At 53.1% G+C, this 26,160-nt stretch overlaps 10 protein-coding genes across 10 annotated transcripts; 6 read left to right on the top strand and 4 right to left on the bottom strand.

The window, feature by feature from the left end:
• Positions 1 to 544: 544 nt before the first annotated feature.
• T310_1489 (PHD Zn-finger containing protein) lies at positions 545 to 4,611 on the bottom strand (the record flags this gene model as incomplete). Its single annotated transcript, XM_013475618.1, has 3 exons — positions 545 to 1,642; positions 1,725 to 3,539; positions 4,204 to 4,611. 3 exons carry the CDS (start codon positions 4,609 to 4,611, stop codon positions 545 to 547), a joined length of 3,321 nt encoding a protein of 1,106 aa, XP_013331072.1.
• Positions 4,612 to 6,124: 1,513 nt separating this feature from the next.
• T310_1488 (Nuclear pore protein (SEH1)) lies at positions 6,125 to 8,578 on the bottom strand (the record flags this gene model as incomplete). Its single annotated transcript, XM_013475617.1, has 6 exons — positions 6,125 to 6,167; positions 6,326 to 6,407; positions 6,490 to 7,336; positions 7,407 to 7,605; positions 7,730 to 8,497; positions 8,550 to 8,578. The coding sequence occupies 6 exons, from the start codon at positions 8,576 to 8,578 to the stop codon at positions 6,125 to 6,127; spliced, it is 1,968 nt and encodes a 655-aa protein (XP_013331071.1).
• A 232-nt stretch (positions 8,579 to 8,810) lies between these two features.
• T310_1487 (uncharacterized protein) lies at positions 8,811 to 9,490 on the top strand (the record flags this gene model as incomplete). The annotated part of the gene is made up of 2 exons (XM_013475616.1): positions 8,811 to 8,947; positions 9,049 to 9,490. The coding sequence occupies 2 exons, from the start codon at positions 8,811 to 8,813 to the stop codon at positions 9,488 to 9,490; spliced, it is 579 nt and encodes a 192-aa protein (XP_013331070.1).
• A 1,236-nt stretch (positions 9,491 to 10,726) lies between these two features.
• T310_1486 (Xenobiotic compound monooxygenase, DszA family) lies at positions 10,727 to 12,505 on the top strand (the record flags this gene model as incomplete). The annotated part of the gene is made up of 5 exons (XM_013475615.1): positions 10,727 to 10,870; positions 10,929 to 11,117; positions 11,169 to 11,416; positions 11,484 to 11,666; positions 11,734 to 12,505. The coding sequence occupies 5 exons, from the start codon at positions 10,727 to 10,729 to the stop codon at positions 12,503 to 12,505; spliced, it is 1,536 nt and encodes a 511-aa protein (XP_013331069.1).
• Positions 12,506 to 14,149: 1,644 nt separating this feature from the next.
• T310_1485 (Methionine permease) lies at positions 14,150 to 15,843 on the top strand (the record flags this gene model as incomplete). Its single annotated transcript, XM_013475614.1, has 3 exons — positions 14,150 to 15,190; positions 15,249 to 15,649; positions 15,705 to 15,843. The coding sequence occupies 3 exons, from the start codon at positions 14,150 to 14,152 to the stop codon at positions 15,841 to 15,843; spliced, it is 1,581 nt and encodes a 526-aa protein (XP_013331068.1).
• Positions 15,844 to 16,350: 507 nt separating this feature from the next.
• On the top strand, positions 16,351 to 17,346 carry T310_1484 (uncharacterized protein; the record flags this gene model as incomplete). The annotated part of the gene is made up of 2 exons (XM_013475613.1): positions 16,351 to 16,724; positions 16,815 to 17,346. 2 exons carry the CDS (start codon positions 16,351 to 16,353, stop codon positions 17,344 to 17,346), a joined length of 906 nt encoding a protein of 301 aa, XP_013331067.1.
• A 735-nt stretch (positions 17,347 to 18,081) lies between these two features.
• Positions 18,082 to 19,029, bottom strand: T310_1483 (uncharacterized protein; the record flags this gene model as incomplete). Its single annotated transcript, XM_013475612.1, has 3 exons — positions 18,082 to 18,782; positions 18,895 to 18,953; positions 19,007 to 19,029. 3 exons carry the CDS (start codon positions 19,027 to 19,029, stop codon positions 18,082 to 18,084), a joined length of 783 nt encoding a protein of 260 aa, XP_013331066.1.
• Positions 19,030 to 19,833: 804 nt separating this feature from the next.
• On the top strand, positions 19,834 to 20,778 carry T310_1482 (uncharacterized protein; the record flags this gene model as incomplete). Its single annotated transcript, XM_013475611.1, has 2 exons — positions 19,834 to 19,921; positions 20,144 to 20,778. The coding sequence occupies 2 exons, from the start codon at positions 19,834 to 19,836 to the stop codon at positions 20,776 to 20,778; spliced, it is 723 nt and encodes a 240-aa protein (XP_013331065.1).
• Positions 20,779 to 22,239: 1,461 nt separating this feature from the next.
• Positions 22,240 to 23,818, top strand: T310_1481 (DUF895 domain membrane protein; the record flags this gene model as incomplete). Its single annotated transcript, XM_013475610.1, has 4 exons — positions 22,240 to 22,333; positions 22,386 to 23,427; positions 23,475 to 23,571; positions 23,636 to 23,818. 4 exons carry the CDS (start codon positions 22,240 to 22,242, stop codon positions 23,816 to 23,818), a joined length of 1,416 nt encoding a protein of 471 aa, XP_013331064.1.
• A 267-nt stretch (positions 23,819 to 24,085) lies between these two features.
• Positions 24,086 to 25,964, bottom strand: T310_1480 (Vitamin H transporter; the record flags this gene model as incomplete). Its single annotated transcript, XM_013475609.1, has 5 exons — positions 24,086 to 24,575; positions 24,653 to 25,075; positions 25,144 to 25,490; positions 25,543 to 25,659; positions 25,719 to 25,964. 5 exons carry the CDS (start codon positions 25,962 to 25,964, stop codon positions 24,086 to 24,088), a joined length of 1,623 nt encoding a protein of 540 aa, XP_013331063.1.
• Between the last annotated feature and the right edge of the window lie 196 nt (positions 25,965 to 26,160).

Raw genomic sequence — 26,160 nt, 5'->3', positions numbered from 1 at the left:
AGGAAAAAAATTGAATAAATAAATAAAACATCGATGATAGGAGACCAATATGTACAGTTTGAAGAAAAAAAAAAGCAAAAGCAACGCGAGAAATATCAAGACGGATCGGATCGTATAATTTAATCCCGTTAGTCATAGTCCATCCATCATCCATGTTCCACTGACTCAGTCAAATCTCCTCACTCAACAAAATAGACAGACAAAACGAGACACTGTCCCGTGTTCAGTTGGGAAAAAATATAGGCCTGCCGAACTTGCATCCGTGCATCCGTCCCGAACAGCATCGCAAGATTTCCATGGAAGAAGACAAGATTCGAAGAGAAAAAAAAAAGTATTGTCACAAATGTCCACCGTCCAACCCATGTCCCATCTCACACATCCCACATTAGAAAAACTACCTACACGCCCTTACGCCGATCCCATCACCACATGAAAATCGAACAGAGAAAAAAAAAGCCATAGCAGCGGCCAGATCACATCAAGACCCATTTTTGGAACGCACTAGGATAAAGAGAAACCTGAGAACAAGCACGATTCTAGGATATCATGAGGAAGGTGGAATTTTGCTGCGATCCGACAACCCCGTCATCGAAGAAGAGACATAAGGAGGAGAAGGGGGCGGTTTCGACCCATCTTTCACAGGAACATCCGTCGACGGAGGAGAACACTCACCTTTGGCTCCGTCAGGCCCTGTCGCAGTCGGAGGCTGAGCTTGTCCATCCGTCGATAAAGGAGGGGTTGTCGTCTGCTGTTGAGATGCCGGCTTCTGCGGAGGCGCGAGACTCGGCGTCCCCTGTGCCTGACTCTTTTCTGACGTCGGTGTCGTCGTCATGTTCCCCCTTCGACTGAGATAGTCACCCAAGCTGAGCTTCTTCTTAACAGGGCTGGGCGCTGTGATGCTGGTTCCAGGAGTCTGGGCCACTGGTGCAACCCCGGAAGATTCCGTCCCGGAAGGCGACTGCAGCGAGGCTGGACTCATCGACCCGGGTGCGTTGGCTAAGGGAAGTGACAACGTATTCGGAGGCAGCTGAACGTGGAGATCTGACCGCGTACCGTTAACGCCCCTTCCAGGAATGAACGTGTTATGGGCAGCGGTGGACGGCAAAGGAGAGGGGAACGGGTGTTTGCTCGTCGTATCGGGGGTCCGGGGCAATTGTGAAGTATCCGACGGTCGAGATTTCGGCGGTGTCATTTCGCTGTCGGCATCCTTCATCTCCACATCCTCCTCATTTTTAGGTGTAGGCTGTCCATCCGCGGGAGACGCCGGGGTCATTGCAACATCCAACGTCGAGCCCGCGATGGCATCCCGCTGCTTGGACATCCATTCAAGCTTGACACGATCTTCATGGCATCGCCTCAGCAGCCGTTGACTTAAAGAAGTGAAGTTCGGTCGGCGCAGAGGTGATGGGGATGGCACGTCGCGAGCGGCGTTCTCCTCTGCTGCGGTCTGGTGTGCTGCGTCGACATATTCTGGACGCCCAAGCGGCGACCGCACTGGGGGAGTGTTGGACCCAGATGTTTTCCGCGGCGATGCATTGCGGTGGTTCGATCCCATACCTGGAGAGAGACGAGATGGAGGGGAATGGGATTGACGGCCAGCGTTCGTGTCGACATGGAGAGATTTGGACGAACCGGCCTGCTTCTATAGAAAGGTTTTCTGTCAGCCATACTCCCCCCCAATCTGCAGTAAAAAAAAACGCAAAAAAAAAACATTGAATGCCTACCGAGCTGGGAAGCGTTGGCGTCGTCTGGGCGCTACTTCGCTTTTTCTTTTTCGCTTGTTGATCTTGCTCAAGTTGCTCGAATTTCTTCTCCACTGCAGCAATTTTCCGTCTATCCCGAGCGGAAAGCTCGGAATCGCCGAACATCAAGTCATGAGGGGTCTGCGTAGGAGTCAGATCCCGACTGTGAGTCTGGCCACGGGCGGATCCCGACGTGGACCGATTGTCACCGTGGTCATCGTCATCCCCGTTCTTGGCCCCCTCACTGCCAGCACGGCTCGTGTTGGAGCGCCCGGTGCCGACCGGGGAAATGGTGGATTTCGACTTGGCCTTCTTGCGCTTCCCATTCAGCTGCTTCCCACCGGGATGACGCCGCCGATCCACATTGGCCAGGAGGCAATTCTGGGGGGGATCGCAGGCACAGCCGCCAAAGTGCGCCAGAACGTTGCTGATGCACACGGCAGCCGCCTCCTGAAAGCCTTCTTCCTGCTTGACCAGACCGTTGGACGATCCGAAAAGCTGGGGATCCAGATACCACATGGCCGTAATCTCGGAATTCGCCGGAATATCCTGGTTGGCTACGAAGCAAAAATGGTACTCGACGTCGTTTGTGATAAAAGTCTTCATGGTAACGTTCGGACGGCAAGAACGCCGGATGTACCGCAGGATGGAACCTTCCTCACGACTGTCGATATAGATGGGGAGCTGTGGATGGAAGAAGACGAACGGTTGGGGATGTCGCAACTCGGGCCACCGATTATTCGGATCCAGACAGTAGTCCCGGAGGAGCCCGATCTTGCCCTTGACTTCACCAACAATCTCATCCTTGCGGACCTTCGTTTCGGTCTTCAGCATCTTCCACATAGGATGCTTGCCATCGATCTCTAGGTCCGGGTCCGTGATGGTCTCAGTGGACAGGACGGGCCACTGAGATGGATCCAGCACGGTGTCTGACCAGGTGAAGATGTCTTGCGCGGAACGCCCATTGGCCACGCGAGAGAGGGCGACCGGATCTTTCACCCAGGAGGCAAGGTCGGCGGCCAGGGTCAGATTGACGAAGAGATTGCTTTTCATGTCAACATGCCCTCGATCGCGGTCGTACAGATGGAGGAATTCGCTCGAGTAGAGAGGGATGGACGGGCCCGACGAGGACTTGGAGGGGCTCATCGAGGTGGCTGTCGAACCAGACCGTTTCCGCGTATCCGGCTGCAGCACGGTGGAGCCCGAGAGCGAGCTCACAGATGCCGAGGCCTTGTGGCTCGTTTTGGGCTTCTTCGCGGGGGGCTGATCCCGGGAGCTGGAGTCGCTCCGGTGGTGGTGGCCGTTAACCTGAGGGGGTTGGTCATGATGATGGTGGTCTTTGGACTTCTTCTTCTGGCTCTTCGTTCCTGATCGCTTCGATTTCCGGTCGCCGCCCTCACTCTGTTCCCGGAGTCGCCTCTGTCGCTCGGTTGCGCGCCTGGCGTCCAGATAACGGGGCTCACAGTCGGTGCAGTTGTGAACCTCGGGCACCTCTTGGCCATGGTAATAGCACTCGATATGCTGCCAGGTCTCACATCCTTCACAGAAGACGGTGTTGCCATCATCATCCTCGAAGGCGCAGATGCACTTGATGGTGTATGGCTCGTCATCTTCTGGCTGGACCGAGTCAGAGATGGTGCCGTTGGGCACGGGGGAGTTCAGAGGAGCGGCGACCGGATACGGGTCCGTGGTGGAATGCGTGGTTGCGAGTGAGGAGGTATCTGTCATAATCTGACAGCGTACCCCCTCTCTCTCAACGCGGGAAGATGAACGCTCCTCAGCACCGGGGTTGGTGAACTAAGCCGACAACGCGCATGTCAGCAGTCCTCGACGCCCGACTTCGGATGCACCGTCGGCCACGAAACGCTCTTCCGTCGCGATGCCTGGGACGATAGCCTCGAGAAGACAGACAGACAGACAGACAGACGGTCACCAGGGGCTCCCTACGGGGGCAGAACGCCAGCAAACCTGAAAGTCGAGTTTAAGAGACGGTATTCTTCGGGCACGAAAGGGCAGGGGTGGAGGGAGGCCACAGGAGGGGAGGGGTCGGTTCGCAAACTCTGACCGCGACAACAACGGAATGAACAAGTCGTAACGGCCGTCACGGATCGGAAAGCGAGGGATTTGGAGGGACCGACAGAGGGTGGTGGGAATTTTGGCGTCGTCAACGTTTCTCTCGGTCGCGACCGTCACGAAGGTGAGAATCGAAACGAAGGAGAGAGAGAGAGCTGGAGAGGACAGGTGGAAGGCCCGACGCGCATGAGGCGGAAGACGAACAAGGGCGAGGAAGGGAGACGATTCGAGATCGGAAGATGAGGATTTCAGAGGGGGGAAAGAAAGGTGGGAAGAAAGCCAGGAAGAAGAGAAGAGCGAAGAAAGGCACGGGGGGGTCGAGGGCGAGGGAGAGCGAGGGAAGAGGAGCCTAAAGGAAACGGGATGGGCCAGTCACGGGCGCGCAGACCCAAGCGAGAGGGCGCAGAAAGAGGAAAGGCGCGGGTTGGGGGTTTGTCGAGGCGGGCGACGGGAGGGAGGAGGAGGAGCAGCGAGAGAGAATGCATTCCCTCTGCTGGGCTGGCCGGCCACAGAGAGCCTCAGCCCCGGTCGCCGGCCGACGCCCTCCGACGGGCCAGTCAGCGCGCGGCCTGCGGTGGGTCCAGTGGCTCTCCGCCCGCTGATTGGGCGAGCGCACCACCCGATCAGCCAGGAAGCTGCGACGGAGGGGCAGGCAGCCAGGCAGCAACGCCGCTAGTCCGCTTCCGGCAGGCGCCCTCCCGCCATGCCTGTTTCGGATGGCAGGGCGGCTGCGGCACGGGACAGGGAGCGGACAGGCAGAGGATAAGCACAAAGAGAAGAAAGAGAGCAGCGGCATGGATGAGGAGGGGGCTGGATGGGGGATGGGACATGGGAGATGCAGGTGAAAGGGGAAGACTCGTGTCAGAACCAGCCGGTAGTACCACCACTCAGTAGTAGTAGTAGTAGTAGTAGTAGTAGTGCTCGGGGCAGGTAGCGATGGTCGCAAAAGAACTCCTGCAAAGAGCAGCAGCCAGCGTGCAGCTGGTCACTGGTCCGATCTGCCTGCTGGTTAGCATCTGCTGCGCTGGGTTAGTCCAGAGAGCAACGCGTCGATGATCGAGCACAGAGGCCGTCTTCTGTCTGGCCCAGGACGAGAAGAAGAAGATCATCGAGGCACAATGGAGAGCAGGAGAGAATGTGAGAAGGAATAAATGGAGAGAAGACGCCTTGTGATGCGATCAGACAACGAGGGAAGCCATGGCCAGGAGAGGAGGGGACAGAGATGAGAGGGAGTGCTGTTGGGGGGATCCCCTCTCTGGCTGCCTGGTACAGTAATCACCAAGTACAGTACCTCCATAGGTCAGTCAGGCAGTACTGTACGACCCTGTGGCCGTTGAAATCCACCACAATTAATGGGGAGAAAACACATGCAGAAAGCAAAGAAGAATTGTGGAGAAAACCCATCACTACCATGGCCCAGACGCACACTTGGGTCGGCCACGACAAGAAGGGAGTCTGACTCGGTCAGCAGTATTTTAACAGTCACAGCATCATAAGAAGCGTGGTCGAGGGGGAATTGAGCCGTAGTAATGAATGGAAGGAACTGGAAGACGACCCAGGGTTAGGTATCGAATGAATGGGCACCGGAATGGGGAAAAAGGAAGCACACAACACTGGAGATTATTTAGTAGTAAGTAGTCCGACGGGTCAGCAGACACCCACCAAACGAGGGAAAGAATTGGGAGGGCAGGAGATCGAACTGAGCGGTGCCATCCGAGCAAATCAGCGTGCAAGAATAACAATAAATAATTCTTGCTAGGACTCACGAGAGCACGGATACTGTACCGTGATGGGAATAAAACAGCGGTTGTTTGGCCGTTTTTTTTTTCGCCACTGCACCGCTGTCTGTCAGCGGGAGAATCCGTCGTTGGAACCACGGCACCTGGGCAACAAACGCCTACCTAAGGTAAACTACTCACTATCGATTTAGCGGCTCCCCAGCCAGCTCATATTATTCCTCTTCTTCCAGCGAGCTAATGTGGCAGTGCATTAGCAGGCCAGCAAACGAATTCTCCGAATGACGTGTGTGACGGTGCGGGTGGACTCGTCCAGCCAAAGGGATCGCCAGGATCTGCCAAACACCCACCGTGCACCGCGCGCCATTGGAGAGAGTAGTGATACTGGTAGACTGCACATGCTACATTGTAGGAATCCCATCAGGCATCAACGACAGCAGATTCACTTTTGCTGGAAAAATACTACGCATCCGTGGGCTACGATCCAGTTTGGAGCAGACTTGTGTCACTTGCAAGATCTTATGCCAGTATATCATTATGGAAGAATAAAGCCCTAAAGTAAATACGGGGGTATCATCTCAAATGCCGTTCCGCAAGTACAGGATATTCGGGAAATCTATAGAAAAATCATTCGTCATGTTTCGTTCACCCAAGATCCCCAACCTCCATCCGGTCCAATATAGTACAGGAAGATCGTATAGTTAAGCGCCATTGGGCCTGAATGAAAGGATTAGTCAAGGACAGAAAAAGAACACTGGCAAGAGAAAGACATACCCGTCAGTCAGATCCGTCTCCGCAAACTCGAGCCATTCGCCCGATATCGACTTCTTCCAGAAGCGAACCACCCCGTCGTCTCCTGACGAAATCAAGCAGTCCCCTGTTTTTAGTACTGGGTTAGCATGCGGAATTCTGAATCGATTTTTCGGCAGGCAACGAACCAGAAGGCGAGAATTCCACTTCCCACACGTCCAGGTGCCCGCTGTCGATGCAGGCCACCTCCCGGAACGAGTGCTTGAATTTCGTATCACCACCAGCTTGTCGATGCGATCCTGATGCAGGAGCACGACTGGCAAGAGCAGAGCCGATTCCCGACTGCGCGGTGGCCCGGCTGGATGGAGACTCCGCTGAGTTCTGCGCATGGCGGTTGTTGCCCTGTTGATTGTTGTTGCCCGTATTACCGGAGACGGTGGTGTACACCTCAAAGATCCGGACAAACCCGTCCTTGCAACCGCTGGCGATGACATCGAACCCCCGGACCGAGCCATTGGCCCAGGAGATGTCGCGCACCAGGCCTCCGTGCCCGGTCAATTCAATGGCGTGGTAGAAACGACGGCTCGCATCGGTGCGATACACCTTGACCGTGTCCATGGCCGCGACGACGAGCGACAAGCTCTTGCGGTCCCATTCCGGCATCAACGAGTGGGTGATGTCGACGGGATCATGGTGGAACTGCACGCGAAAGCTGGTCTCTTCGCCTCGCTCCGGAGCCGGGCAGACCCGGAATTGGTCCAAGGCCTGCCAGTCGGTCAGATTGTCGGCGCTGACGGGTTCCATCACCATGAGGTAGCCGTCGCGCGTGATCACGGCCAGCCAGGTGTCCAGGTCGACATTGCGAAAGTCCAGCGACACAAAAGGGACGCGTTGGGGGGCCGCCAGGCGGAAGATGGCCCTGAAGCGGCGGCCCGAATTGGGCGGTTGCGTGACGTCTTCTTGCCAGAGTTTGAATTTCATGTCTTCCCCGACACTGCCAATGTGCTGGCCCGTAAAGGGGCCATTCCACGCCGCCTGCTCACGCAATAATCAATCATCTGCCCGGTCAANACCCCGGGGGGGGGGGGGTTCGTTGCTTCCTTACATCGCGAATCTCAGCATCGTGCGCGCGCCACGTATCCGTCAACTGCCACTTGCCATCCTTCTGATCCCAGACCTTCAGGCGATGGTCCGAAGAGGCCGTCACAATGCGGTCGCCGTAGAAATTGAACCTGGTGACAGTGACCAGATCGCGGTGGCCGGCGTCGAACTCAGCGAACCCGGGGCCCATGTCAACGGGTGAGCTGGTCGACCCGAGAAAGTGGAAACAGCACTCGACTCGACCCTACTGCGTGCGCTGGATCGGCGGTGAACCTGAACAAGACGCAGCGGGAATCAGGGAGGACAGGCATGCATGGGTGAGCATACATGAAGCTGCATGTGAACGGCCGCGCCGAGGCCGGGAACCCGAACCGCGCAGCGCCGCATCGGGAAAAGCGCCGCTGCAGCTGTCCCGCGAGCCTGGGAATTGCGGGGCGTCTCATTGGCCACGCGGCCCTGCGCTGGCCACCGCCCGGAGAGCGGTGTGTTTCGGACGGCAATATCATTCGTCGCGCAGATGAGGCCAGATTGCCCTTCCCCATGCCACCTCGACTCTGCAGCTTTCTACAGCTGAACGCACCGCGGCCGGAAAGGTATGCGGCGACGTCCTGGTCGACATGAGTCCCCCTGCCACGCTGTCTCGCACGGAGACCTGGTGTCTCCTGGGGCTGGTCGCCGCCTCGTTCGGCATCGTCGCCAACTCCTTGAACGGGGAGGTTGAGCCTCTCGTCGTCTCGATTGCCTTCAGCGGAGTCGCGTTTGCGGCGACCTACAGTCTGATCCGATGGCTGGGACCGACGTTCATCAGGGTGGGGTTGAAGGGGAAGGACATGGCCAAGCCGAGGAGGCCGGAGCTGTATGATCATGCGAGAGCTTGTGTGAAACAAGGCTAATCTTGCTGCAGACCGGAGACGATGGGCGCCGTCTGTGCGGTGGTGTATCTTCTCCTGCTGATCGCGTTTATCCCATTCCCGTTCTACAAAGACATTGTGGCTGCGACGTCTGGAGGAGGAAACCGGGACGTGGTGCTGCAAGTGCAGCAGGTCGAGACGGGTCGATTTCTGCACCGGTTTCCCCATAACAAGGTATGATATGCTGTTACAATGTTTGGAACGCCATTCTCACTGCTGTTTAGCTGGCGTCCTACCTCTCCGGGCTTCTGTCCCTGCAGGCCATTGTGATCTTGGGAATGGGCGACGACCTGCTTGACATCCGGTGGCGGCACAAAGTCCTGATCCCTGCGTTTGGCGCGTTCCCGATGCTGATGGTCTACTTTGTGGATTTTGGCGTGACGCAGGTGGTGGTTCCGGTCCCATTACAACGGTACCTGGGCCAGATCGTGGACCTCGGATGGCTGTACTACGTGTACATGGCAGCGGTGGCCATCTTCTGCCCGAACAGCATCAACATGCTGGCGGGGATTAATGGGGTGGAAGTGGCGCAGTCGCTGGTTATTGCATGCCTGCTGCTCGCCAACGATGCGCTGTACCTGTCGCCGTTCACGCCATACCCGCATCCGGCGATGGACTCGCATCTCTTCTCGATGTACTTCCTCCTGCCGTTCATTGGGGTCTCTCTGGCGCTGCTGTGCCACAACTGGTATCCGTCCAAGGTGTTTGTCGGGGACACGTACTGCTACTTTGCAGGCATGGTGTTTGCCGTCGTGGGGATCCTGGGGCATTTCAGCAAGACGCTACTGCTGCTGTTCATCCCGCAGATGGTCAACTTTCTGTACTCGTGCCCGCAGCTGTTCCACATCATCCCGTGTCCGCGCCACCGACTGCCCAAGTTCAACGCGTCGACGGGGTTGTTGGAGAACTCAGTGACGGAGTGGACGGTGCCTCCGTCGCCGCTGGTGTCGGCGGTGCTCAAAGCCCTGCACCGGCTGCGCCTGGTGGGGATCAAGACCAACGAGAAAGGCGAGATCGTCGAGTCGACGAACCTGACGCTGCTGAACTTGTGGCTGCTGTGGATGGGGCCGATGAAGGAGAACCGGTTGGCGGTGCATATTGTCTTGTTGCAGACGGTGTGCGGGCTGCTTGCGCTGTTTGTGCGGCATCGCATGGCGCTGTTGGTATTTCCGGCTGATAATAGGGGAAACATATAGAAGTAGATAGATATATAGATTGAACATCAATTCTTGCAGTATAAGACAGTGAACGTATTCAGCATCTTATGATGAACACAAAATATTATACTTTTCCTAGAGTCTACAGTGTACAGTACATACAGTACATACCTAAATAGCCAATAGATATATACAGAGAAAGACGGCAGGACCTGATGCAAGAGGTAATAAAAAAGATCGTAAGAATCGATCAATATCATCAGACTCGAAGAACGACTATACTGTACAGTACACTTAATTAATTAAGCAAGTCCCAATTAGGTATTTTACTCATATGGAGTCTTTATATATATCTTGCTGTCCTTGATAGACACTGTCTGTTAATAATCAATTTTTTCAGAGTAGAGAGAGAAAGAGAGAGAGAGAATCACGTGTCTATTCATTCATACTGCACTGAGCAGTACAGGATATATTTAGATAAGCAAGCTCTGAATGGCCCTCCCCTACAGTAGAGGAAAATTTCTTATTTAATGCACAGTCAAACATTCATGAGTGCTATACTGTCATCGGAGGATATTATATTCCTTTCGCCCAACCTTAGATAGGTACAGTACAGTACATACATATGTTGTATTGTGACAAAGTACTGTATGAAGTACCATGTATCAATACTGCGTAACAGCAATACAAAGGCAATACAAGCTAAATACTGTAATAATACAATACAATACCGTACAATACCTTACCAGACATGAGGTACTGAGTACCTGCTTACGCATACCCAGGGGGCTTGCCAAGGTAGATATTACTAGTAACTGATTCCACAGGAATGGGAAATCCTTCTATTATTAATAACGGGATGACAATTACGCATTTCTAATCTAATCGGAATGATGACCGTGAACCGTTACTTGGCTTCGCTTCCCTTTGCTTTGCTTGCGGGGGCCTATCGGTGATTCTTAAGAACCTGTTATCTAATCGATCATGCAGGGTAGTACGGAGTAGTATATATTAATTAATAGGAAGAGGGAATAGGAAGAGGGAATAGATTAGTTTAAATTAGAGAAGATTGGCTTGTACTGTCGAGGATATGCTATCTGGACTGTTTATCTATTAGTCGTTCTGGAGTTGCTTTTCTCTTCTCGTGCCAAATCGAATTGTTCACGTTTTGGATAAATCACAAGTGTTGACCTCTACCAGAAGAAGAATTCTTGCTATACGGATAGATCATCTCTACTGCAGCCTGTCAGTTAAAGATGGCAGAAAACGAGGGACAACAGCATGCCACCGCAAATGGCACCGCCAACGGCACCAGCCATGACATTGGCAACAGAAAGTACATCCTTCTAAACGCCTTTGACATGTCGACGGTCGGGCATCTCTCGCCCGGACAGTGGAAGGTCAGTCAGTCATCACCAGACTAGCCGGTGCAGTCTTGACTGACAGGACTTTCTGCAGGACCCTTCCGATCGCTCCGCAACAAAACGCAGCCTCGACTACTGGATCAACCTGGCTAAAATCCTCGAGAGAGGCGATATCAACGCGCTTTTCCTGGCTGACACGTACGGTGGATACGACACCTACGAGGGCTCGCTGGATAACTGTATTCGTCGGGCGGCGCAATGGCCTATGACGGATCCTTCGATCGTGAGTCGCCCTCATGCCTACATAGTAGCTTTTACGTGCTGATGTTTCTAGCCCCTCACGGCCATGGCCGCCGTGACCAAGAATCTCGCCTTCGCCATCACGGCGTCTACCTCCTTCGAGCCTCCCTTCCTTCTCGCCAAACGCTTCTCTACCCTCGACCACCTCACTGGGGGCCGTATCGGATGGAATATCGTCACCTCGTGGAAGAAGGGTGCGTTCAAGGCCATTGGCCTGGAAGAGCCCCCGGATCATGACCGTCGCTATGCCCAGGCGGATGAGTATTTGCGGGTGCTGTACAAGTATGACGTCCAGTCGATACTTTTTTTTTTGTTTTTGCGGGTTCTAGCTAATATTATATTCTGTCAGACTCTGGGAAGGCTCCTGGGCCGACGACGCCATCGTCAAAGACGTCGAGAACGATGTCTACGCTGATCCAGACAAGATCCGCACCATCAAGCATCACGGCGAATTCTACCATCTCGAGAGCAGACACATTGTCGATCCTAGTCCCCAGAGGACGCCGTTCCTCTTCCAGGCCGGCACATCTCCGTAAGTCGTCTATACGGAGTACTCCCACCTACATAACGCAACTATATCTGACTGACGGCTGCTGCAGCGCCGGCTCTCAATTCGCCGCAACTCACGCAGAAGCTGTCTTCGTCTCAGGCCATAGTCCGTCGGTGCTGACCCCCCGCGTGGCCAAGATACGGGAACTGGCCCAGGCCGCCGGCCGCGATCCGCGCTCCATCAAATTTTTCGCCACGTTCACGCCCATCATCGGGCGGACGGAGGAAGAAGCGCAGGAGAAGTTCGCAAGGGCGAAGAAATACGCCTCGACGATCGGCGGACTGGTGCTCTTCTCCGGCTGGACGGGCATCGACATCTCCAAGGTGCCGCTGGACGAGGAGATCGACCCGGAGAAGCACGCGCTCGAGAAGCACAAGATCCACTCGATCAGCGAGACGCTGACAGCGCGCACGCCCGAGCTGCCGTCCATCACGCCGCGCGTCATCGCGGAGACGGCGTCCATCGGCGGGCTGGGGCCGGTGGCCGTGGGCACGCCAGCACAGGTAGCCGACGAGCTGGAGCGGTGGGTGCGCGAGGCCGACATCGACGGATTCAACCTGGCCTATGTCACGACGCCGGGCACGTTTGAGGACGTGGTCGATCTGCTGGTGCCGGAGCTGCGGCGGCGGGGGATCTATCCGCCCAAGAGAGAGGATGACGCCAGCTCGCTGACGGCGCGCGAGAAGGTGTACGGGGAGGGACAGTGCCGGCTGCGAGATGATCATGTTGGTAGTCGCTATAAATATGATGTGTATCAGGAGGAGGAGCCGTTTGTCAAGCAGGCGGTGGAGGGGGAGGGCAGTACAGAAGAGAAGAAATAGAGTGCATAATATTCTCCAGCCACTGTACTGCTCCTATGTCAAAAAACAATGGTCAAAAACTTTGCATTGAATTCTTGGCTGAAACACTCTTAGAACTCGAGTACGACCATGTTGTACATACATACCAAAGAATGTATACAGAGTTACCGGCGAGAGAGCGCTGGTATGCGTAATCTCAATCGAACAATAAGAAGTGTGGGCGTTATTCGAGAAAAGCAGGAGGGCAACCAATTTCAGACAAAATCAGGTTACTCCTAGATTCCTTCTCCTGATTGCAAACTGGGAAGGAACAAGGCTGAGAAACAAATTACGACGGGACTTCAGGCAAGTCCGAGATTGACACGATAACAATCAACTAAGAAAAATGGACTTACAACAGCGACACGGATTTATCAAGCACCAAACCTTTTTCTCTCAAGTATTGTCATTTGTCACTGACGTTCAAAAAAGGCCCAATCAAAGAGGATCAAAGAGGCGGATTGTTGGTGTCGACGTGGCCGTGATATGCGGCTGAAAAACCGCCTCGTTGTCTGCCTTATTAGACTGGGCAGAGCCTGGTTTACCCAAATATTAGTCCGCCATGGCCTGCATGGCAAGATTTCCTAGAGTGAGATTTCTCGAACTTTTGTGCGCTAGCTAAGCCTTATTTTCTTTTTGATAAGACAGCCTTGTTATATGCCTTGTCCTAGCATAGCCACGTTGTGGCGGCCATACGCTGCCGATCTCCCCCTGTTGGAAGGAAGATCTGCCCTAGGCGTGATTAGTTTCTAATTATAATAAAAAATATAGCTATATGGGTATATTTTATTTTTCATGTCTTTTATCATAAAAAAATTTTTTTTGAAATCTTTTCTTTTTGTTTTTTTTTAGCTAGTACTTCTATAAAAAAAAGGGATCTTTATAATTATTAATCTTAAGATAAATTATGAATCTTAAAATAATTTTATCCCTTCTGCTCACTCCATCATGTGACTGAGTAAAGCAGCACTCCGAAATGGCATTTGGTGCGCTGCCTTTTCGCCTATGATTGTATACGTATATATTATAGCATGCATTTAGGTGATATACTAGAGCACTCGGAGCATTGTAAACAAAGGAAAGCCAAGAACTCAAATGAAGATGCAAAACTGGAGAATTCGCTAGCGTCGCGGGGATCTAATCTTATCAGCTGACTGCGTTATCAAAAGTCAACAATAGCGATCGAACCCCTTGCCAGCCTATTTCCCTGCAGATGACAATTAGAAACAAATCAATGCAGCTGTCGACATCGATGACGCGAATGATAAATGATGGATATGTTGCACAGTGTCACGTCGAATTATTAATCTGCCTGTTATCTGTCACGCGAGTGTCGCATCAGCCTCGGGGGAAATGACGCGAGAGCAAGCAGCCCGTCAGGCGCCGACACACCACCTCCTGCATGGTTATCTGTCTTACAAATGCAGTTGCTATGGATAGCAATGTCAGGGTGACTGTTTCTGTTCTCTTCAGCGACGCTCGTCCTTCATGTTCCTGTTTGTTGATGCTAACGCGTCCAGCATTCCACACGCTATCATGAGAGCTGTCGCGGAGATAGCCTGTTGACAGGATTCCTTAAAATATACAATCTACAGAAATACGCTGGTCGTCACGCTGGTCGTCAACATGGCTGATATCCCCGACGAAACCCGTCCTCTGCTGTCGTCTGCTGATTCTCCAGCTCGTCTCGATCAACCAGATCGCTCCATCGAATATGACACCCTCCCTGAAACCGCCACCTACGGGCGAAACCTCTCCTGGTCGAGCGCCTACATCCTCGTCATCTCGCGTGTCATTGGCAGCGGCATCTTCGCGACACCAGGCGCCATCGTCAAGTCGGTCGGCAGCCTGGGTCTGGCGCTGACCGTCTGGGTCGTCGGCACGATCCTGTCCGCCTGTGGCCTGGCCGTGTCGCTGGAATACGGCTGCATGCTGCCGCGCTCCGGCGGCGACAAGGTCTACCTCGAGTTCACGTACCGGCGGCCGCGGTTCCTGGCGTCGACGCTGATCGCCGTGCAGGCGGTGCTGCTGGGCTTTACGGCCAGCAACTGCATCGTCTTTTCGAAATACACCTGGTTTGCGCTGCGGGTCCAGCCGAGCGAGGCGCAGAGCAAGATCCTCGCTGTGGCTCTGCTGACGGTCATTACGATCATTCACGGCTGCTTCATGAAGACGGGGATCGCCATCCAGAATGCGCTGGGCTGGGTCAAGATTTTCCTCATTATGTTTATGGCGCTGAGCGGGATCTATGTCATCTTATCCCATCGACAAGCAGACACGGTGCCGACGAGTGTATCTGCAGACTGGCACGACCTGTGGAAAGACTCGGACTGGAGCTGGAACACCATCTCCACGTCGCTGTTCAAAGTGTTTTATTCGTACGCTGGGCTGAGCAACATGAACAACGTGCTGAACGAGGTCAAGGACCCCGTGCGGACGCTCAAGTCGGTCTGTCAGGCGGCGCTCATCACATCCTGCTGTTTGTATCTTCTGGCCAATGTGTCTTACTTCCTGGTCGTGCCCATCGATGAGATCAAGCAGAGCGGCGAGCTGGTGGCGGCGCTGTTCTTCGAGCGCGCGTTTGGCCCGCACCTGGGACGGACGATCTTGCCTCTGGCCATTGCTGTATCTGCGGCGGGGAATGTGATGGTCGTGACGTTTGCGTTGGTAAGCAGGAAAAACACTACATAAGAATCTCTGGACGGTCATTGTTGATATCGCATAGGCCCGCGTTAATCAAGAGATCGCCCGCCAAGGCTTCCTCCCGTTTTCCAAGACCATCTCCTCCTCGAAGCCGTTTAACTCGCCCTTCTGGGGTCTCATCGTGCACTATATCCCGTCATTCCTGGTCATTACGCTGCCACCGCAAGGCGGCGTGTACAATTTCATCTTAGACGTGGAAGGCTACCCAGGGCAGATGTTCGCCCTGGCCGTGACGGCAGGACTGCTGCTCCTGCGACGGCAACGGCCGGACCTGAAACGGCCGTTCAGAGCCTGGCTGCCGGCCGTGTGGCTGCGGCTCGTCGTGTGCATCGCGCTGCTGGCGGCGCCTTTCTTCCCGCCGGCGGATTGGCGGGGAGATGTGGATTTCTTCTACGCGACGTATGCGATTGTGGGGGTTGGCATGTAAGCGTCCTTCCTTCTTACGGTAGTTTGACGGCTGTTGTACTGATGTTTGCAGCATCCTCTTTGGCGTGCTGTACTGGTACGTCTGGACGGTCTTGCTCCCGCGCTGGGGGGGATACACGCTGGAGGAAGAGGTGGAGGTGCTGGACGACGGGACGAGCATTACGAAGCTGGTGCATTCGTATAAGGGATGAGAGTTTAGACATGACATAGACATGATTTGCTAGATGACTACATAGAGGTAGGCCCTACTCCGTATAAGATTAGTCTAGCAGCAGGACGAGTTAGTAGCATAGCACCAGTCGTCATGTTGAATATTATAAATCAGTGGCAATTTATCAGCATAATTCACTCTATCAGAGGTATACTATTTATAAGCTAGCATTCACGTCTGATGACTCCCCGGAGTATCATCCTGTCGGGTGACAGACGCAGCCCAATGACGGCATTTTGTATTTCTCATCAAGGAAGCTTCTTGACGTGGCGACGCCCACGGATGGGATTGCGTGCTCAGCACGCCAATGGAGTTGATCGATGGCATTCATTATTGATAATCAAGCAAGTCTTACCCCGCTCGAGCTGTATACCGTGGGGTATAAATAGATGTCATTGTATAGCTCTTCGAAGTGTTCAATTAATCACAATCTTTAGTTTCTAACTCACTATCTGCTTGCTCATCTATCTGAAAGACGACGACCGACATGGCCTCCGCCGCCGTCTCCTCCATCCCCGCTCACGATCCCGCCGGATCGATCCAGCAGCAGACTGCTTCGTTTCCCGTGCCTCCAGCCGACAAGACCAAGCACCACGTCCAGACAACGCTGAACTACTACAAGGACCCGGGCGATGGCACTCCGCCGCGCCCCAGCTACGTCGGCCAGCCCGAGACGTACGACCGGCCGATCGACCCGCTGACGGCGACCATCACCGACATCAGCGGCAACGAGCTCGACTACACGCTCGACAAGCACGGGTTCCAGATCTACTACCACGAGAGCAAGGAGAAGGAGTTTGTCGACGACGAGAAGATCAGGCGCGAGTATTATCCGGAGACGGAGCAGTTGCTGAAGGATGCGTGAGTGGCCTGGCCCTATATAGTCCTAAGTAGGGGGTCGTATACCTCCTACATACCTACCTAGGCACAGTACGATGCTGACTGGCACAGAACCGGCGCAACCCGGATCTTCATCTTCGACCACACGATCCGACGACACACGAAGGACGAGCGAGCGCAGCAATTGCGCGGACCAGTGCAGCGCGTGCACATCGACCAGTCGTACCAAGCAGCGACAAACCGAGTGAAATACCACCTCCCAGAAGAAGCCGACCGGCTGCTGAAAGGACGATACCAGATCATCAACGTCTGGCGACCAATCAAGCCAATCTACAAGGACCCGCTAGCGGTAGCAGACGCCCACTCGGTGCCAGACAGCGACCTGATACCCGCGAAACTGATCTACCCAGACCGCGAGGGCGAGACGTACGTCGTCAAAGCCAACCCGGCGCACAAGTGGTACTACCGGTACGGGCAGACTCCCGATATTGTCACGCTGATCAAGTGCTTCGACTCCAAGACGGATGGCCGCGCGAGGCGCGTGCCGCATACGGCGTTTGTGAATCCCGAGACGGTTGATTATCCTCCGAGAGAGAGTATTGAGGTTCGCGCGTTGGTGTTTCATCCTGATGATACCGAGTAGTGATCATAATATGAACATCAGGGAGATATATTCTGTTAGGGGAAGATGCGTACCCTACCTATAGTAGTGATGTAATTTGCGGACATGGTATCAATTGAACAAGTATTGATTGCATGGTAGGATGGCGTAGCATAGGCAGATTGAATAAATTGAAAAGATCTTCTATATGATTACAAGAGAGAAAAGAGAGAAAAGAGACAAAAGAAAAACCGTCATTTGACCATTAATTGAAGTCTATTAACCGTTTTAGGTTGTTTCATTTATCATGGCAAATGTTTAGTATTGTAATAAGAGTCATTTCACGGGTCATTATTCTCTCTTTTTTCTTTTTGAGAAAAACACTACTTTAGGGAAAAAAACGTCAATCCCTATCTGTAAAAGAAAGAAAACATCAATTTCTACTCCATGCAAGGAAATTGTCAACTGTCAACTTCGTTTGAGGAATGAATGAATAATAAATGGAGAGAGAAGTTTTTCTTTTTCTCAATTAAATACGGGTAAGTACTCAGATCTTAAAAGAGTTCTCTATCTGGCCACTGAATCATGTAGGTATGTGGTGTTGCTAATTGTTTTAATTTTTATTAATCTTGTATAGATCGTCTTTTTTTTTAATATTAATCAATATTAACATTTCAAGGACTAGGACTAGGCCAAGATATATGGACATGCTCCTTCCAAACTATGGCGCGTCAGCGCAGTTGGATATCACGTAAAACATCATCGATCGAGCGCCAGCTAGGCGGGAAAAAGTAGTACGGAGGACGACAACCCCCAATCGTGGTCCAAAAGCCTGGCAGACAGACGTGCCGCCTCTTTCGCAGCTATGAAGACGGGATCAAAGTCCTCGGATTCCTGATTCCCCTGCAGCCCATCATTCTGGGCAGTGTAATATCCTGCTAACGCTTCTTGCACCGTCCTGATGAATGTCTGGTTCTTCGCTCTATCGCCGAGAAGTATCAGCTGCGAGATTTCGGTTGTTTGAGAAACGACCGTTTGCAGACGCTGACGGATCTCTGTCCAGTGCTCTGGCCCTGGACGAAGAAAATGATGACCCAGGTCAAAGCTCTGGTCGATGCGGACTGTTTTAAGTAACCCAAATTCGTCGACGAGAAAGAGAACCGCCATAAACGATTGACGACTGTAGTCGACCGCCAGCACGGCAACTTGGTCGTCTAGTAGTAGTGGTGATATATCCAATCCCTTTGAGTACATGTAGCTTGCAATTTCTGCTGCCATGTCAAAGGCCGGTCTCGCCTCCAGGCCGACGTTTTCCGCTGCTTTGCGGAGGACCTGTTCGTAGTACGAGTCTAGAGAAGACAAGGAACGAGGCACCGTAATTCCAGCGGCAGTCACCCTGGTATTGCCATCCAAAAAGGCTTCCGCTGATGCTTTGAGTGTGTGGAGCATCAGGATGGAGAAGACGGCGAATAACCAACCTGCGGAGGGTGTGAATGCTTGCAGGTAGAATGCTGCTGGGTTCAAGAATGGGATCCAGTCGCTTCAGTGGCTCTTCCACCATGCGACGCATCATCGCCTTGTAGGACGTACTTCCTTCGACTCTGGCGACGGCAACAACCGTTCCGTTTGGGAATGAAACCGCGACGGTTCTGCAGACAAGTTCGTTATTGAGTGAGGATATGGATGCCTGAGATTAACTAACCCATAGTCAAGCGTCAGGTCCATTCCAATGCCGGGTCTATCGTATACCAGAGGTCCACAGTATGCCTCGACTAGCACTGGCAGGAACAAGAACAGGCTTGCAATGGGAGTAACATGGCGACGAGGTCGTGTTCATAGATCGTTGACAAGGATAATGCGAATGGATTCGAGTGTCATGCGTCATTCCACGGCACGCGAGAGCTCTAGGACAGGCCTAGCTTAGGGCTTAGGGCTAATGGCATCTTTAGAAGAGTGAAAGAATGAAAAAAAAGGCAATTCAGATCAGCGCAGTGAATTGTGCAGGCATGCTTCGGTGAAGGCGACGGAACTCTCCGGTTTCCTGCTCCATACATTCACCTCCCCACGCTTTTGTTGTTTTTTTATCTCTCTCTTTTCTTCCACTTCATCACCTCTGTCAGACTGTTGCTGTAGAGCTCTGCTCACATTCTGCATTCTACATCCCACTGAGATCCCAGCGCAATGATGTATCTCTTTGTGGTTGTATTGTTTTCCTCTCTTCTGATCTTCTGATCTATTGGCTCCATGCTCAAAATTCTGGATTCTGGTTAATCTTTGGCAATGACAGACTACATTATGTTCTCTGTTGCTTGCCTTAGCAGAAATCACACGTCCTCAGCCCCAACCCTGGGGGACTACCAGCGCTTCAGGATACACAATGATGCATTGATGCTACCAACATTACAGAGGACGGTTCTAGATCCCTCGACCTGAATGCACTTGGCTATCTGTACATCGACAAGAGTTGCAGCGAAGGTCAAGTCAATAAATTGGAGACTGCGGTGTACGACGCATACTCACTTGCTGATTATGCTGTGGCTGCCACAAGACAGACGAGTTGCACAGTATTACATGGGACCCGACTTTAACGATGAAGCATATCAGTCCACTCTTCAGAGTGAGTGGCCAGAAGAATCCCTCATGGTGTTCTAAGATACTAAGGAACTTGAATTAGACAACATGGAACGTTTAGGTCGATTTCATCCCATGATGTGGAACTATATTACTGTCAGCTGTAATGAATGTCGGTTGCTATGTCTGGAGTGATCGGCATTGGTGACGTCTTCTATACTATCGGGGATATTTCCGACAAACTAGACCTTCTGTTCGACGATATCAGCAAAGCTCAGGATCTCAGTTGGCTGTAAACCACTGATCCATGAAGTGATGCACACCTCGTTAATAAACGACGGCGATCCTATCAGGCTATCCTTCTACGCCCAGATCAGCGGTAATGTGTCTGAGCAACTTGAAATCGAGTACAGATCTGCCAACAGAATCGTTATACTGGTGGGATACGCGCAAGTCACATATGCTATCGTTGACAGCACCGGCGCGCGACTGAAAGCGAACATGGTATGGCCTTACAGTGGCGACACCAATTACAAGCAACTTGCACAACAAGCCTTCGAACGATTTGCCCAAGCCAGCGCTGCATACGACGAGAAATTCCAGGCTCGAATGAGACGTTGGGGCCGCAGACAGCGGCAATGGGAATGGTCGCTTTTCTTACTCGCTCGAGAGTACGCCAACCGTCTGAGATGGCCTCGCGGTACAACCACCACGATGATCATCAACGGCGATTGTGATACGGTTATATCGAAATCAGTTGTCGACAGCACTGTTGCAGTCCCTCCAATTGCACCTCGGAACAATCCAATGAGATTTGCAACTGGACCCCCAGACAAGATCCCTGCAGATCTCGAATCAGACAGTGAAGAACTAAGCGAAGAATCGGATAGAGACGCTGCTTGAACCCTCATGGCTTTACCACAACTCTGCCCTCATCACATATTTCAAAATCAAAAAAATCATCAAAAAAAAGGCAACAAAAAAAGAACATGGTTTTGCAGCGAGGACGCAAAAAAAGGGGGCATACTGTCAGCCGGCAGTATCTCACCGCCCTCGGGCACCTGTATCTAGTAACCATCGGGTAGACTACTAATCTCAACATCATCATCTTCCGCATAGACATTGTCTTCTCTCACAAAAAACAGGCAATACAGCGATCATTTTCCGGGAACTTTCCACTCCCACGCATACCGACCTTGAGGTAATCTGCTTTCCAGGCGGGCCTCCTAGTTAGATTCTTGCAATGTCCCTTCCTATGTATCCCATCACAATAATGGTACTTCACTGTATCTCGGGTAGAAGACAGGGTACACGTGAATTCGGAGTGGTATGCTTGCTTATACTGTGCATAACATTTGACAATGATTATTAGGTAATAGACATTTCATAACAGAGTAGAAGTACTCCGTGAATAGAGAAATATAACTATGTAATCGATATTAATAAGAATAGCATAAGAAAATATAATAATAATTAGGCAGTTCGTCGCAACGTGGTAATTTACTACCGTACTTACCATACTTACCATACCCCCATACATACTTCGTATTACCAATACAATACGCCCTAACGGTACAACATACATCAACCAACCATCTCATCATCTCCTCCCCAAATGCCGTGCTCGCACGTAATCCGCATGGCTCCCAGCATCATCACCAGCCAACCAACCCATCATTTCAACTCTCAACTGATAATAATGTTAGGTTAATCTTGCCTGGCAGATCGCACCATGGCGGGCTTAACCTCGTGCTCGTACGAGCTGGACAAGCTTCGACTGGCCTCGAATGAAGAAGAACGGAGATAATCCGTTGAAGAAAAAAATTCTCGAATTCGAATTCGTTGCAGATGAGCTAATTCATACCCCGTACCTGCCTGCCTGCCTGTCAGTTGATAGACGAATCCAATCCATGCATCAAAGAGGAAAGAGAAGGAGAAAATGACATTCGAATAAACGCCATCCCATCCATCCCATCCCCACATATCTATTATGAAGATTTGACAGGCACGTTGTTGCTAGCTAGCTAGCTAACTAGCTATTAACTTAACTTTTATTTAACTTCGTATTTTTTTTCTTTTGACAGGGTCCATTCCAATTTTGACAGACAGACAGGGATGATAAATATTAATGTGATCTGGTCGCGCGATCTACATCGGACGGGTAAATAAGATCGTCGTACATATATATATATATATATATGAATGGTCCCGTCTCCTGCAGCTGCAGCTTGTGCATGTAGTGTGTCGTACAGACGGATTTTTTCTTCCCCTACCTGTCTAGACTAGAAGTCTGATACTGGTTGCCTTTGTCTTGTCTTGTCTATTCTTCTCTGTCCGTTCGATCGGCTATTATATACACTCAGAATGGCGCAGGAAAAAGGCCTGGCGCCGCAGGAAGTCTCTGCTCCGGTAGATAGCAGCAGCGATGGCATCGAGACGACCAAGAGACGGTATCCAGGTAAGAATCCATATCCTGTTCAGTCTGCTGAACGTATTCTGACCTGTGTTAGTAAAATGGTACCGCTCAACCTACTACAACGCCCTCATCCTCGGCCTCTGCAACTTCCTCGCCCCCGGCATCTGGGGCGCCATGAACTCGCTCGGCGGCGGCGGCGAGGAGAAGCCGTACCTGGTCAACGCCGCCAACTCGCTGACCTTCTGCCTGATGGTCGTGTCGTGCTACTTCGGCTCCGTCGTCGTGCGCTGGATCGGCATCAAGTGGACGCTCATCATCGGCACCATGGGCTACGCCCCCTTCGCCGCGGGCCTCTACACGCACAACCGCTACGGCTTCGACTGGCTCGTGCTGCTGGGCGCCGCGCTGTGCGGCATCTCGGCCGGCATCTTCTGGATGGCTGAGGCGGCCATCGCCCTGGCGTACCCTGAGCCCTACAACCAGGGCCGCTTCCTGGGCTTCTGGCTCAGCTTCCGTGTCGGGGGCACCATCCTCGGCGGCGCCATCAGCCTCGGGCTCAACGCCAACCGCAACACCGAGGGCAAGGTCTCGTACAGCGTGTTCGAGCTGTTCATCGCCCTGCAGGCCCTGGGCCCGTTTGTCGGCTTGCTGCTGAACAATCCTTCGCAGGTGCAGCGCACCGACGGGCTCCCTGTCAAGCTGCACATCCACCAGAACTCGTGGCCCGAACTCAAGGCCATCACGAAGCTCTTCTTCAGCCGCAACTTCCTCCTCATCGTCCCGCTCATCAGCCAGGCCGTCTACTCCGAGGCTGTCATGTACTCGTTCCAGGGGCTGTGGTTCTCCGTGCGCGCGCGCGCTCTGGGCTCGTTCGTCTCCGCCATTATCGCCCTGATCCTGGGCAATGTACTCGGCGCGTTCCTCGATCAGAAACGCATCAGCCTGAAGACGCGCAGCCGGGGCGCCTTCTTCACCGTGCTGGGCCTGCAGGGCGGCTGGTGGATCTGGGCGACCATCCTGACGACCAGGTTTCGAGCCACGCAGCCCATCTATGACTGGGTGGACCCGGGCTTTGGCAGCGCGTTTGCCTTGTTTCTGTTCTGGGTGGCTGGCTTCCAGCTGAACTATCTATATCTGTACGTCACGCTCCGTCTACATCCGTTTGGCGATACTGACGATACAGGTACTTTGTCGTCGGCAACCTCGCGCGCGACGAGGAAGAAGTCGTCCGGTATGCAGGCCTGCTGCGGGGGACCGAGTCTGCGGCCCAAGCTGTCAGCGTGAGTATCCGCCATTATCGTACTGATCGTGTCTGTCCTGGACGTCCAACTAATTGTTGTGCAGTACGGCCTCGGCAGCATTAGCATCATGGCCGCCGTCGGCAACGTCTACCTCAACTTCGTCCTCTGGGGCATCTCGCTGCTGCCGGCGTGGCTGGTTGTGAAAGAGATTGGCGTCACGCTGGGGGATGCGAAGGTTCAGCGGGAGAGGCAGCAGCTGCAGGAGGAGCAGCAGATTCAGGCTTGATCGTAGTCTTTCGTTTGCAAAGTGATTAGAGAGAGTGGATGTTGCAGAGTCGTGCCTGTGATGGTTGGAATAGAGTGTTAGATAAGATAGACAGTCGATGCGGAACCCTAACCCTAACTCTGTTGATTATTCCGCCAACGCGAGAAGTACAGTCTCAGGTAATGATGAAAGAGATTGATATTTACACAACTATTTTTATGCTTGTTCTTCGGTTCCTGTCTACATCTACATACATGCGACGGACGTATATATGGAGTTGTGTCGTATCTACACCGCCACCTCGTCCACCTCCTTCCTCTTCAGCACGCCGGAATAAAACTGCCTCTCCTTGAAAACACGCACATCATCTTCAGCGTAGATGCGTCCCTCCCTGCGGGCCTTACGCCGCAGACGCGCCACGCGCATCACGTCGTACTCAGTATTCCGCGTCAGCCACCACGTCCACAGATTGGTGAAGAAGGCGGCGATGATGGCCGAGCCCGCGATGGCGAAGCTGTTCTTGTACCGGTTGTACGCCCACTTGGACACGAACAGCTGCGGACCGATGACGCCGCCGACCTGGCCGACGCAGTTCTGCAGGCCCAGCGTGAAGGCGGTGCCCGTGGTGCCCTTCAGCGTGGCGGAGCGCCACGACCAGAACGGGACGAAGTACGTCTGGTAGAAGAGCGTGCCCAGGACGCAGGCGGCGTAGATGCCTCCGGGCGACGAGATGGTAAAGAAGAGCACGAAGCAGACGACCATGCCGGCCATGATGATCCTAACAAACAGTATCAGTAAGTACTGTACTGTACATATACCCTTCTTAGGGATATCCCTGGAAAAAGGAGGACATACATGATATAAGCCGGCCGCGTGATGATAGCCCACGAGATAAAATACTGCGAGAAAACCACACCTGCGACGCCCGCCGCCGCCGGAGGGATATTGAGCAGCTGGTTTTTGGGCAGCGTGGTGAAGCCCAGACTGGTCGTGATGGTCGGCAGGTACCACTGCAGGGCGTAGCCGCCGAGGTTGACGAGCATCTGCGACAGCATAAACGCCCAGATGGACGGCTCCTTGAGCGAGGCGATCACCTCTTCCTTGCGGAAGGCCGGCTCGTGCGTCAGCGGCGCGTTCTCGCTCAGCCGCGTCTCGATGAAGTCCTGCTCGCGCGGCGTCAGCCACTTGCTGCTGCGCGGCGACTTGGGGTAGTCGGGCAGGACGAAGAAGACGACGCCGGCGAAGGCGATGGTCGCGAGGCCTTCGAGGAGGTAGACCCTGAGGAATCAATCAGTATGCTGTCTAGGCATATTGTCTAGTTGTCTAGTTGAAAGAGAGGAACATACCATCGCCACGCACTCATCCCCCCGATGCCGTTCATGTAGCTAATCACGTAGCAAAGCAGCGCGCTGACAATGCTGGCCACCTGCTGGATGCCAAACAGCCAGGCCACCGGCTTGGCCATCTCATCGGACCGGTACCACGAGGCCAGCTGGGCCATGATGCCGGGGAACATGCCGGCCTCGAACATGCCGAGCAGGAAGCGCAGGGCATAAAACGACTGGCGGTTTTTGATGGCCGCATGGCACGCCAGAACCACGGCCCAGGTGAAGACGATGCGGGTCTGCCACAGCCGGGGGGTGAAGCGCTTGAGGACGAGGTTGCTGGGGGCTTCGAAGAGGATGTAGCTGATCTAGCCAGCGTTAGCAAGAAGGTATATACTTATATGTCCGCTGGATTCCTACGTAGTAGATCGACTGCACCCAATTGTACTGGTCCGACGTCATGTGCAGCTCGTTGAGGATGTTGCTAGGCTGGCCGACCTGGAGGACCTTGACGCTAGACGCGTTGTTGAAGTCGACCTAAAAAAAAGACCATTCCATTAGAACCACTCTCAGTCAAGGATACAGTAACTACGTACCGTCTTCACCATATACATCAGCCCGATCAGGAGCAAGAACCGGCGGTCAACCTTGCGCATGATCCTCTTCTCCTCCTCGGGAGTGAAGGTGGCCAGAAAGGCGGCTTTTGCGGCGGGATCATCGCGGAGGACGACGACATCGTCTGCTCGCTGTGTTGTTGTCGCTTGTCCTTCGCCCGTCGAGCTCGAGTCCTGCCCGGAGCCTGAGACTTCCCAGACGGGCTTTTTGGAGTCGTCCGACGCCATTGACGTGGACAGTACCAGTACCTAGGTAGTGCGCTGTGCAATTGATAGTGAAGGACGGTAGAAGTTTAGAAAAGCAGCATCAATCAGCTATTCATTCTGTAGCATATCATACACCCTGGGCTCCGACTGGGTAACTAAGATTAATAGCTAAAGTAAGGTTAAACAAAGCCAGCCACAGCTCCCACTCAGCCGGACA

The sequence above is a fragment of the Rasamsonia emersonii genome (genome assembly GCF_000968595.1).
Source record: "Rasamsonia emersonii CBS 393.64 chromosome Unknown ctg1118621759991, whole genome shotgun sequence".
In the NCBI taxonomy this organism is placed as follows: domain Eukaryota; kingdom Fungi; phylum Ascomycota; class Eurotiomycetes; order Eurotiales; family Trichocomaceae; genus Rasamsonia; species Rasamsonia emersonii.
The sequence above is the reverse complement of the archived record's forward strand: the minus strand, read 5'-3'. Positions and strand labels throughout refer to the sequence as shown.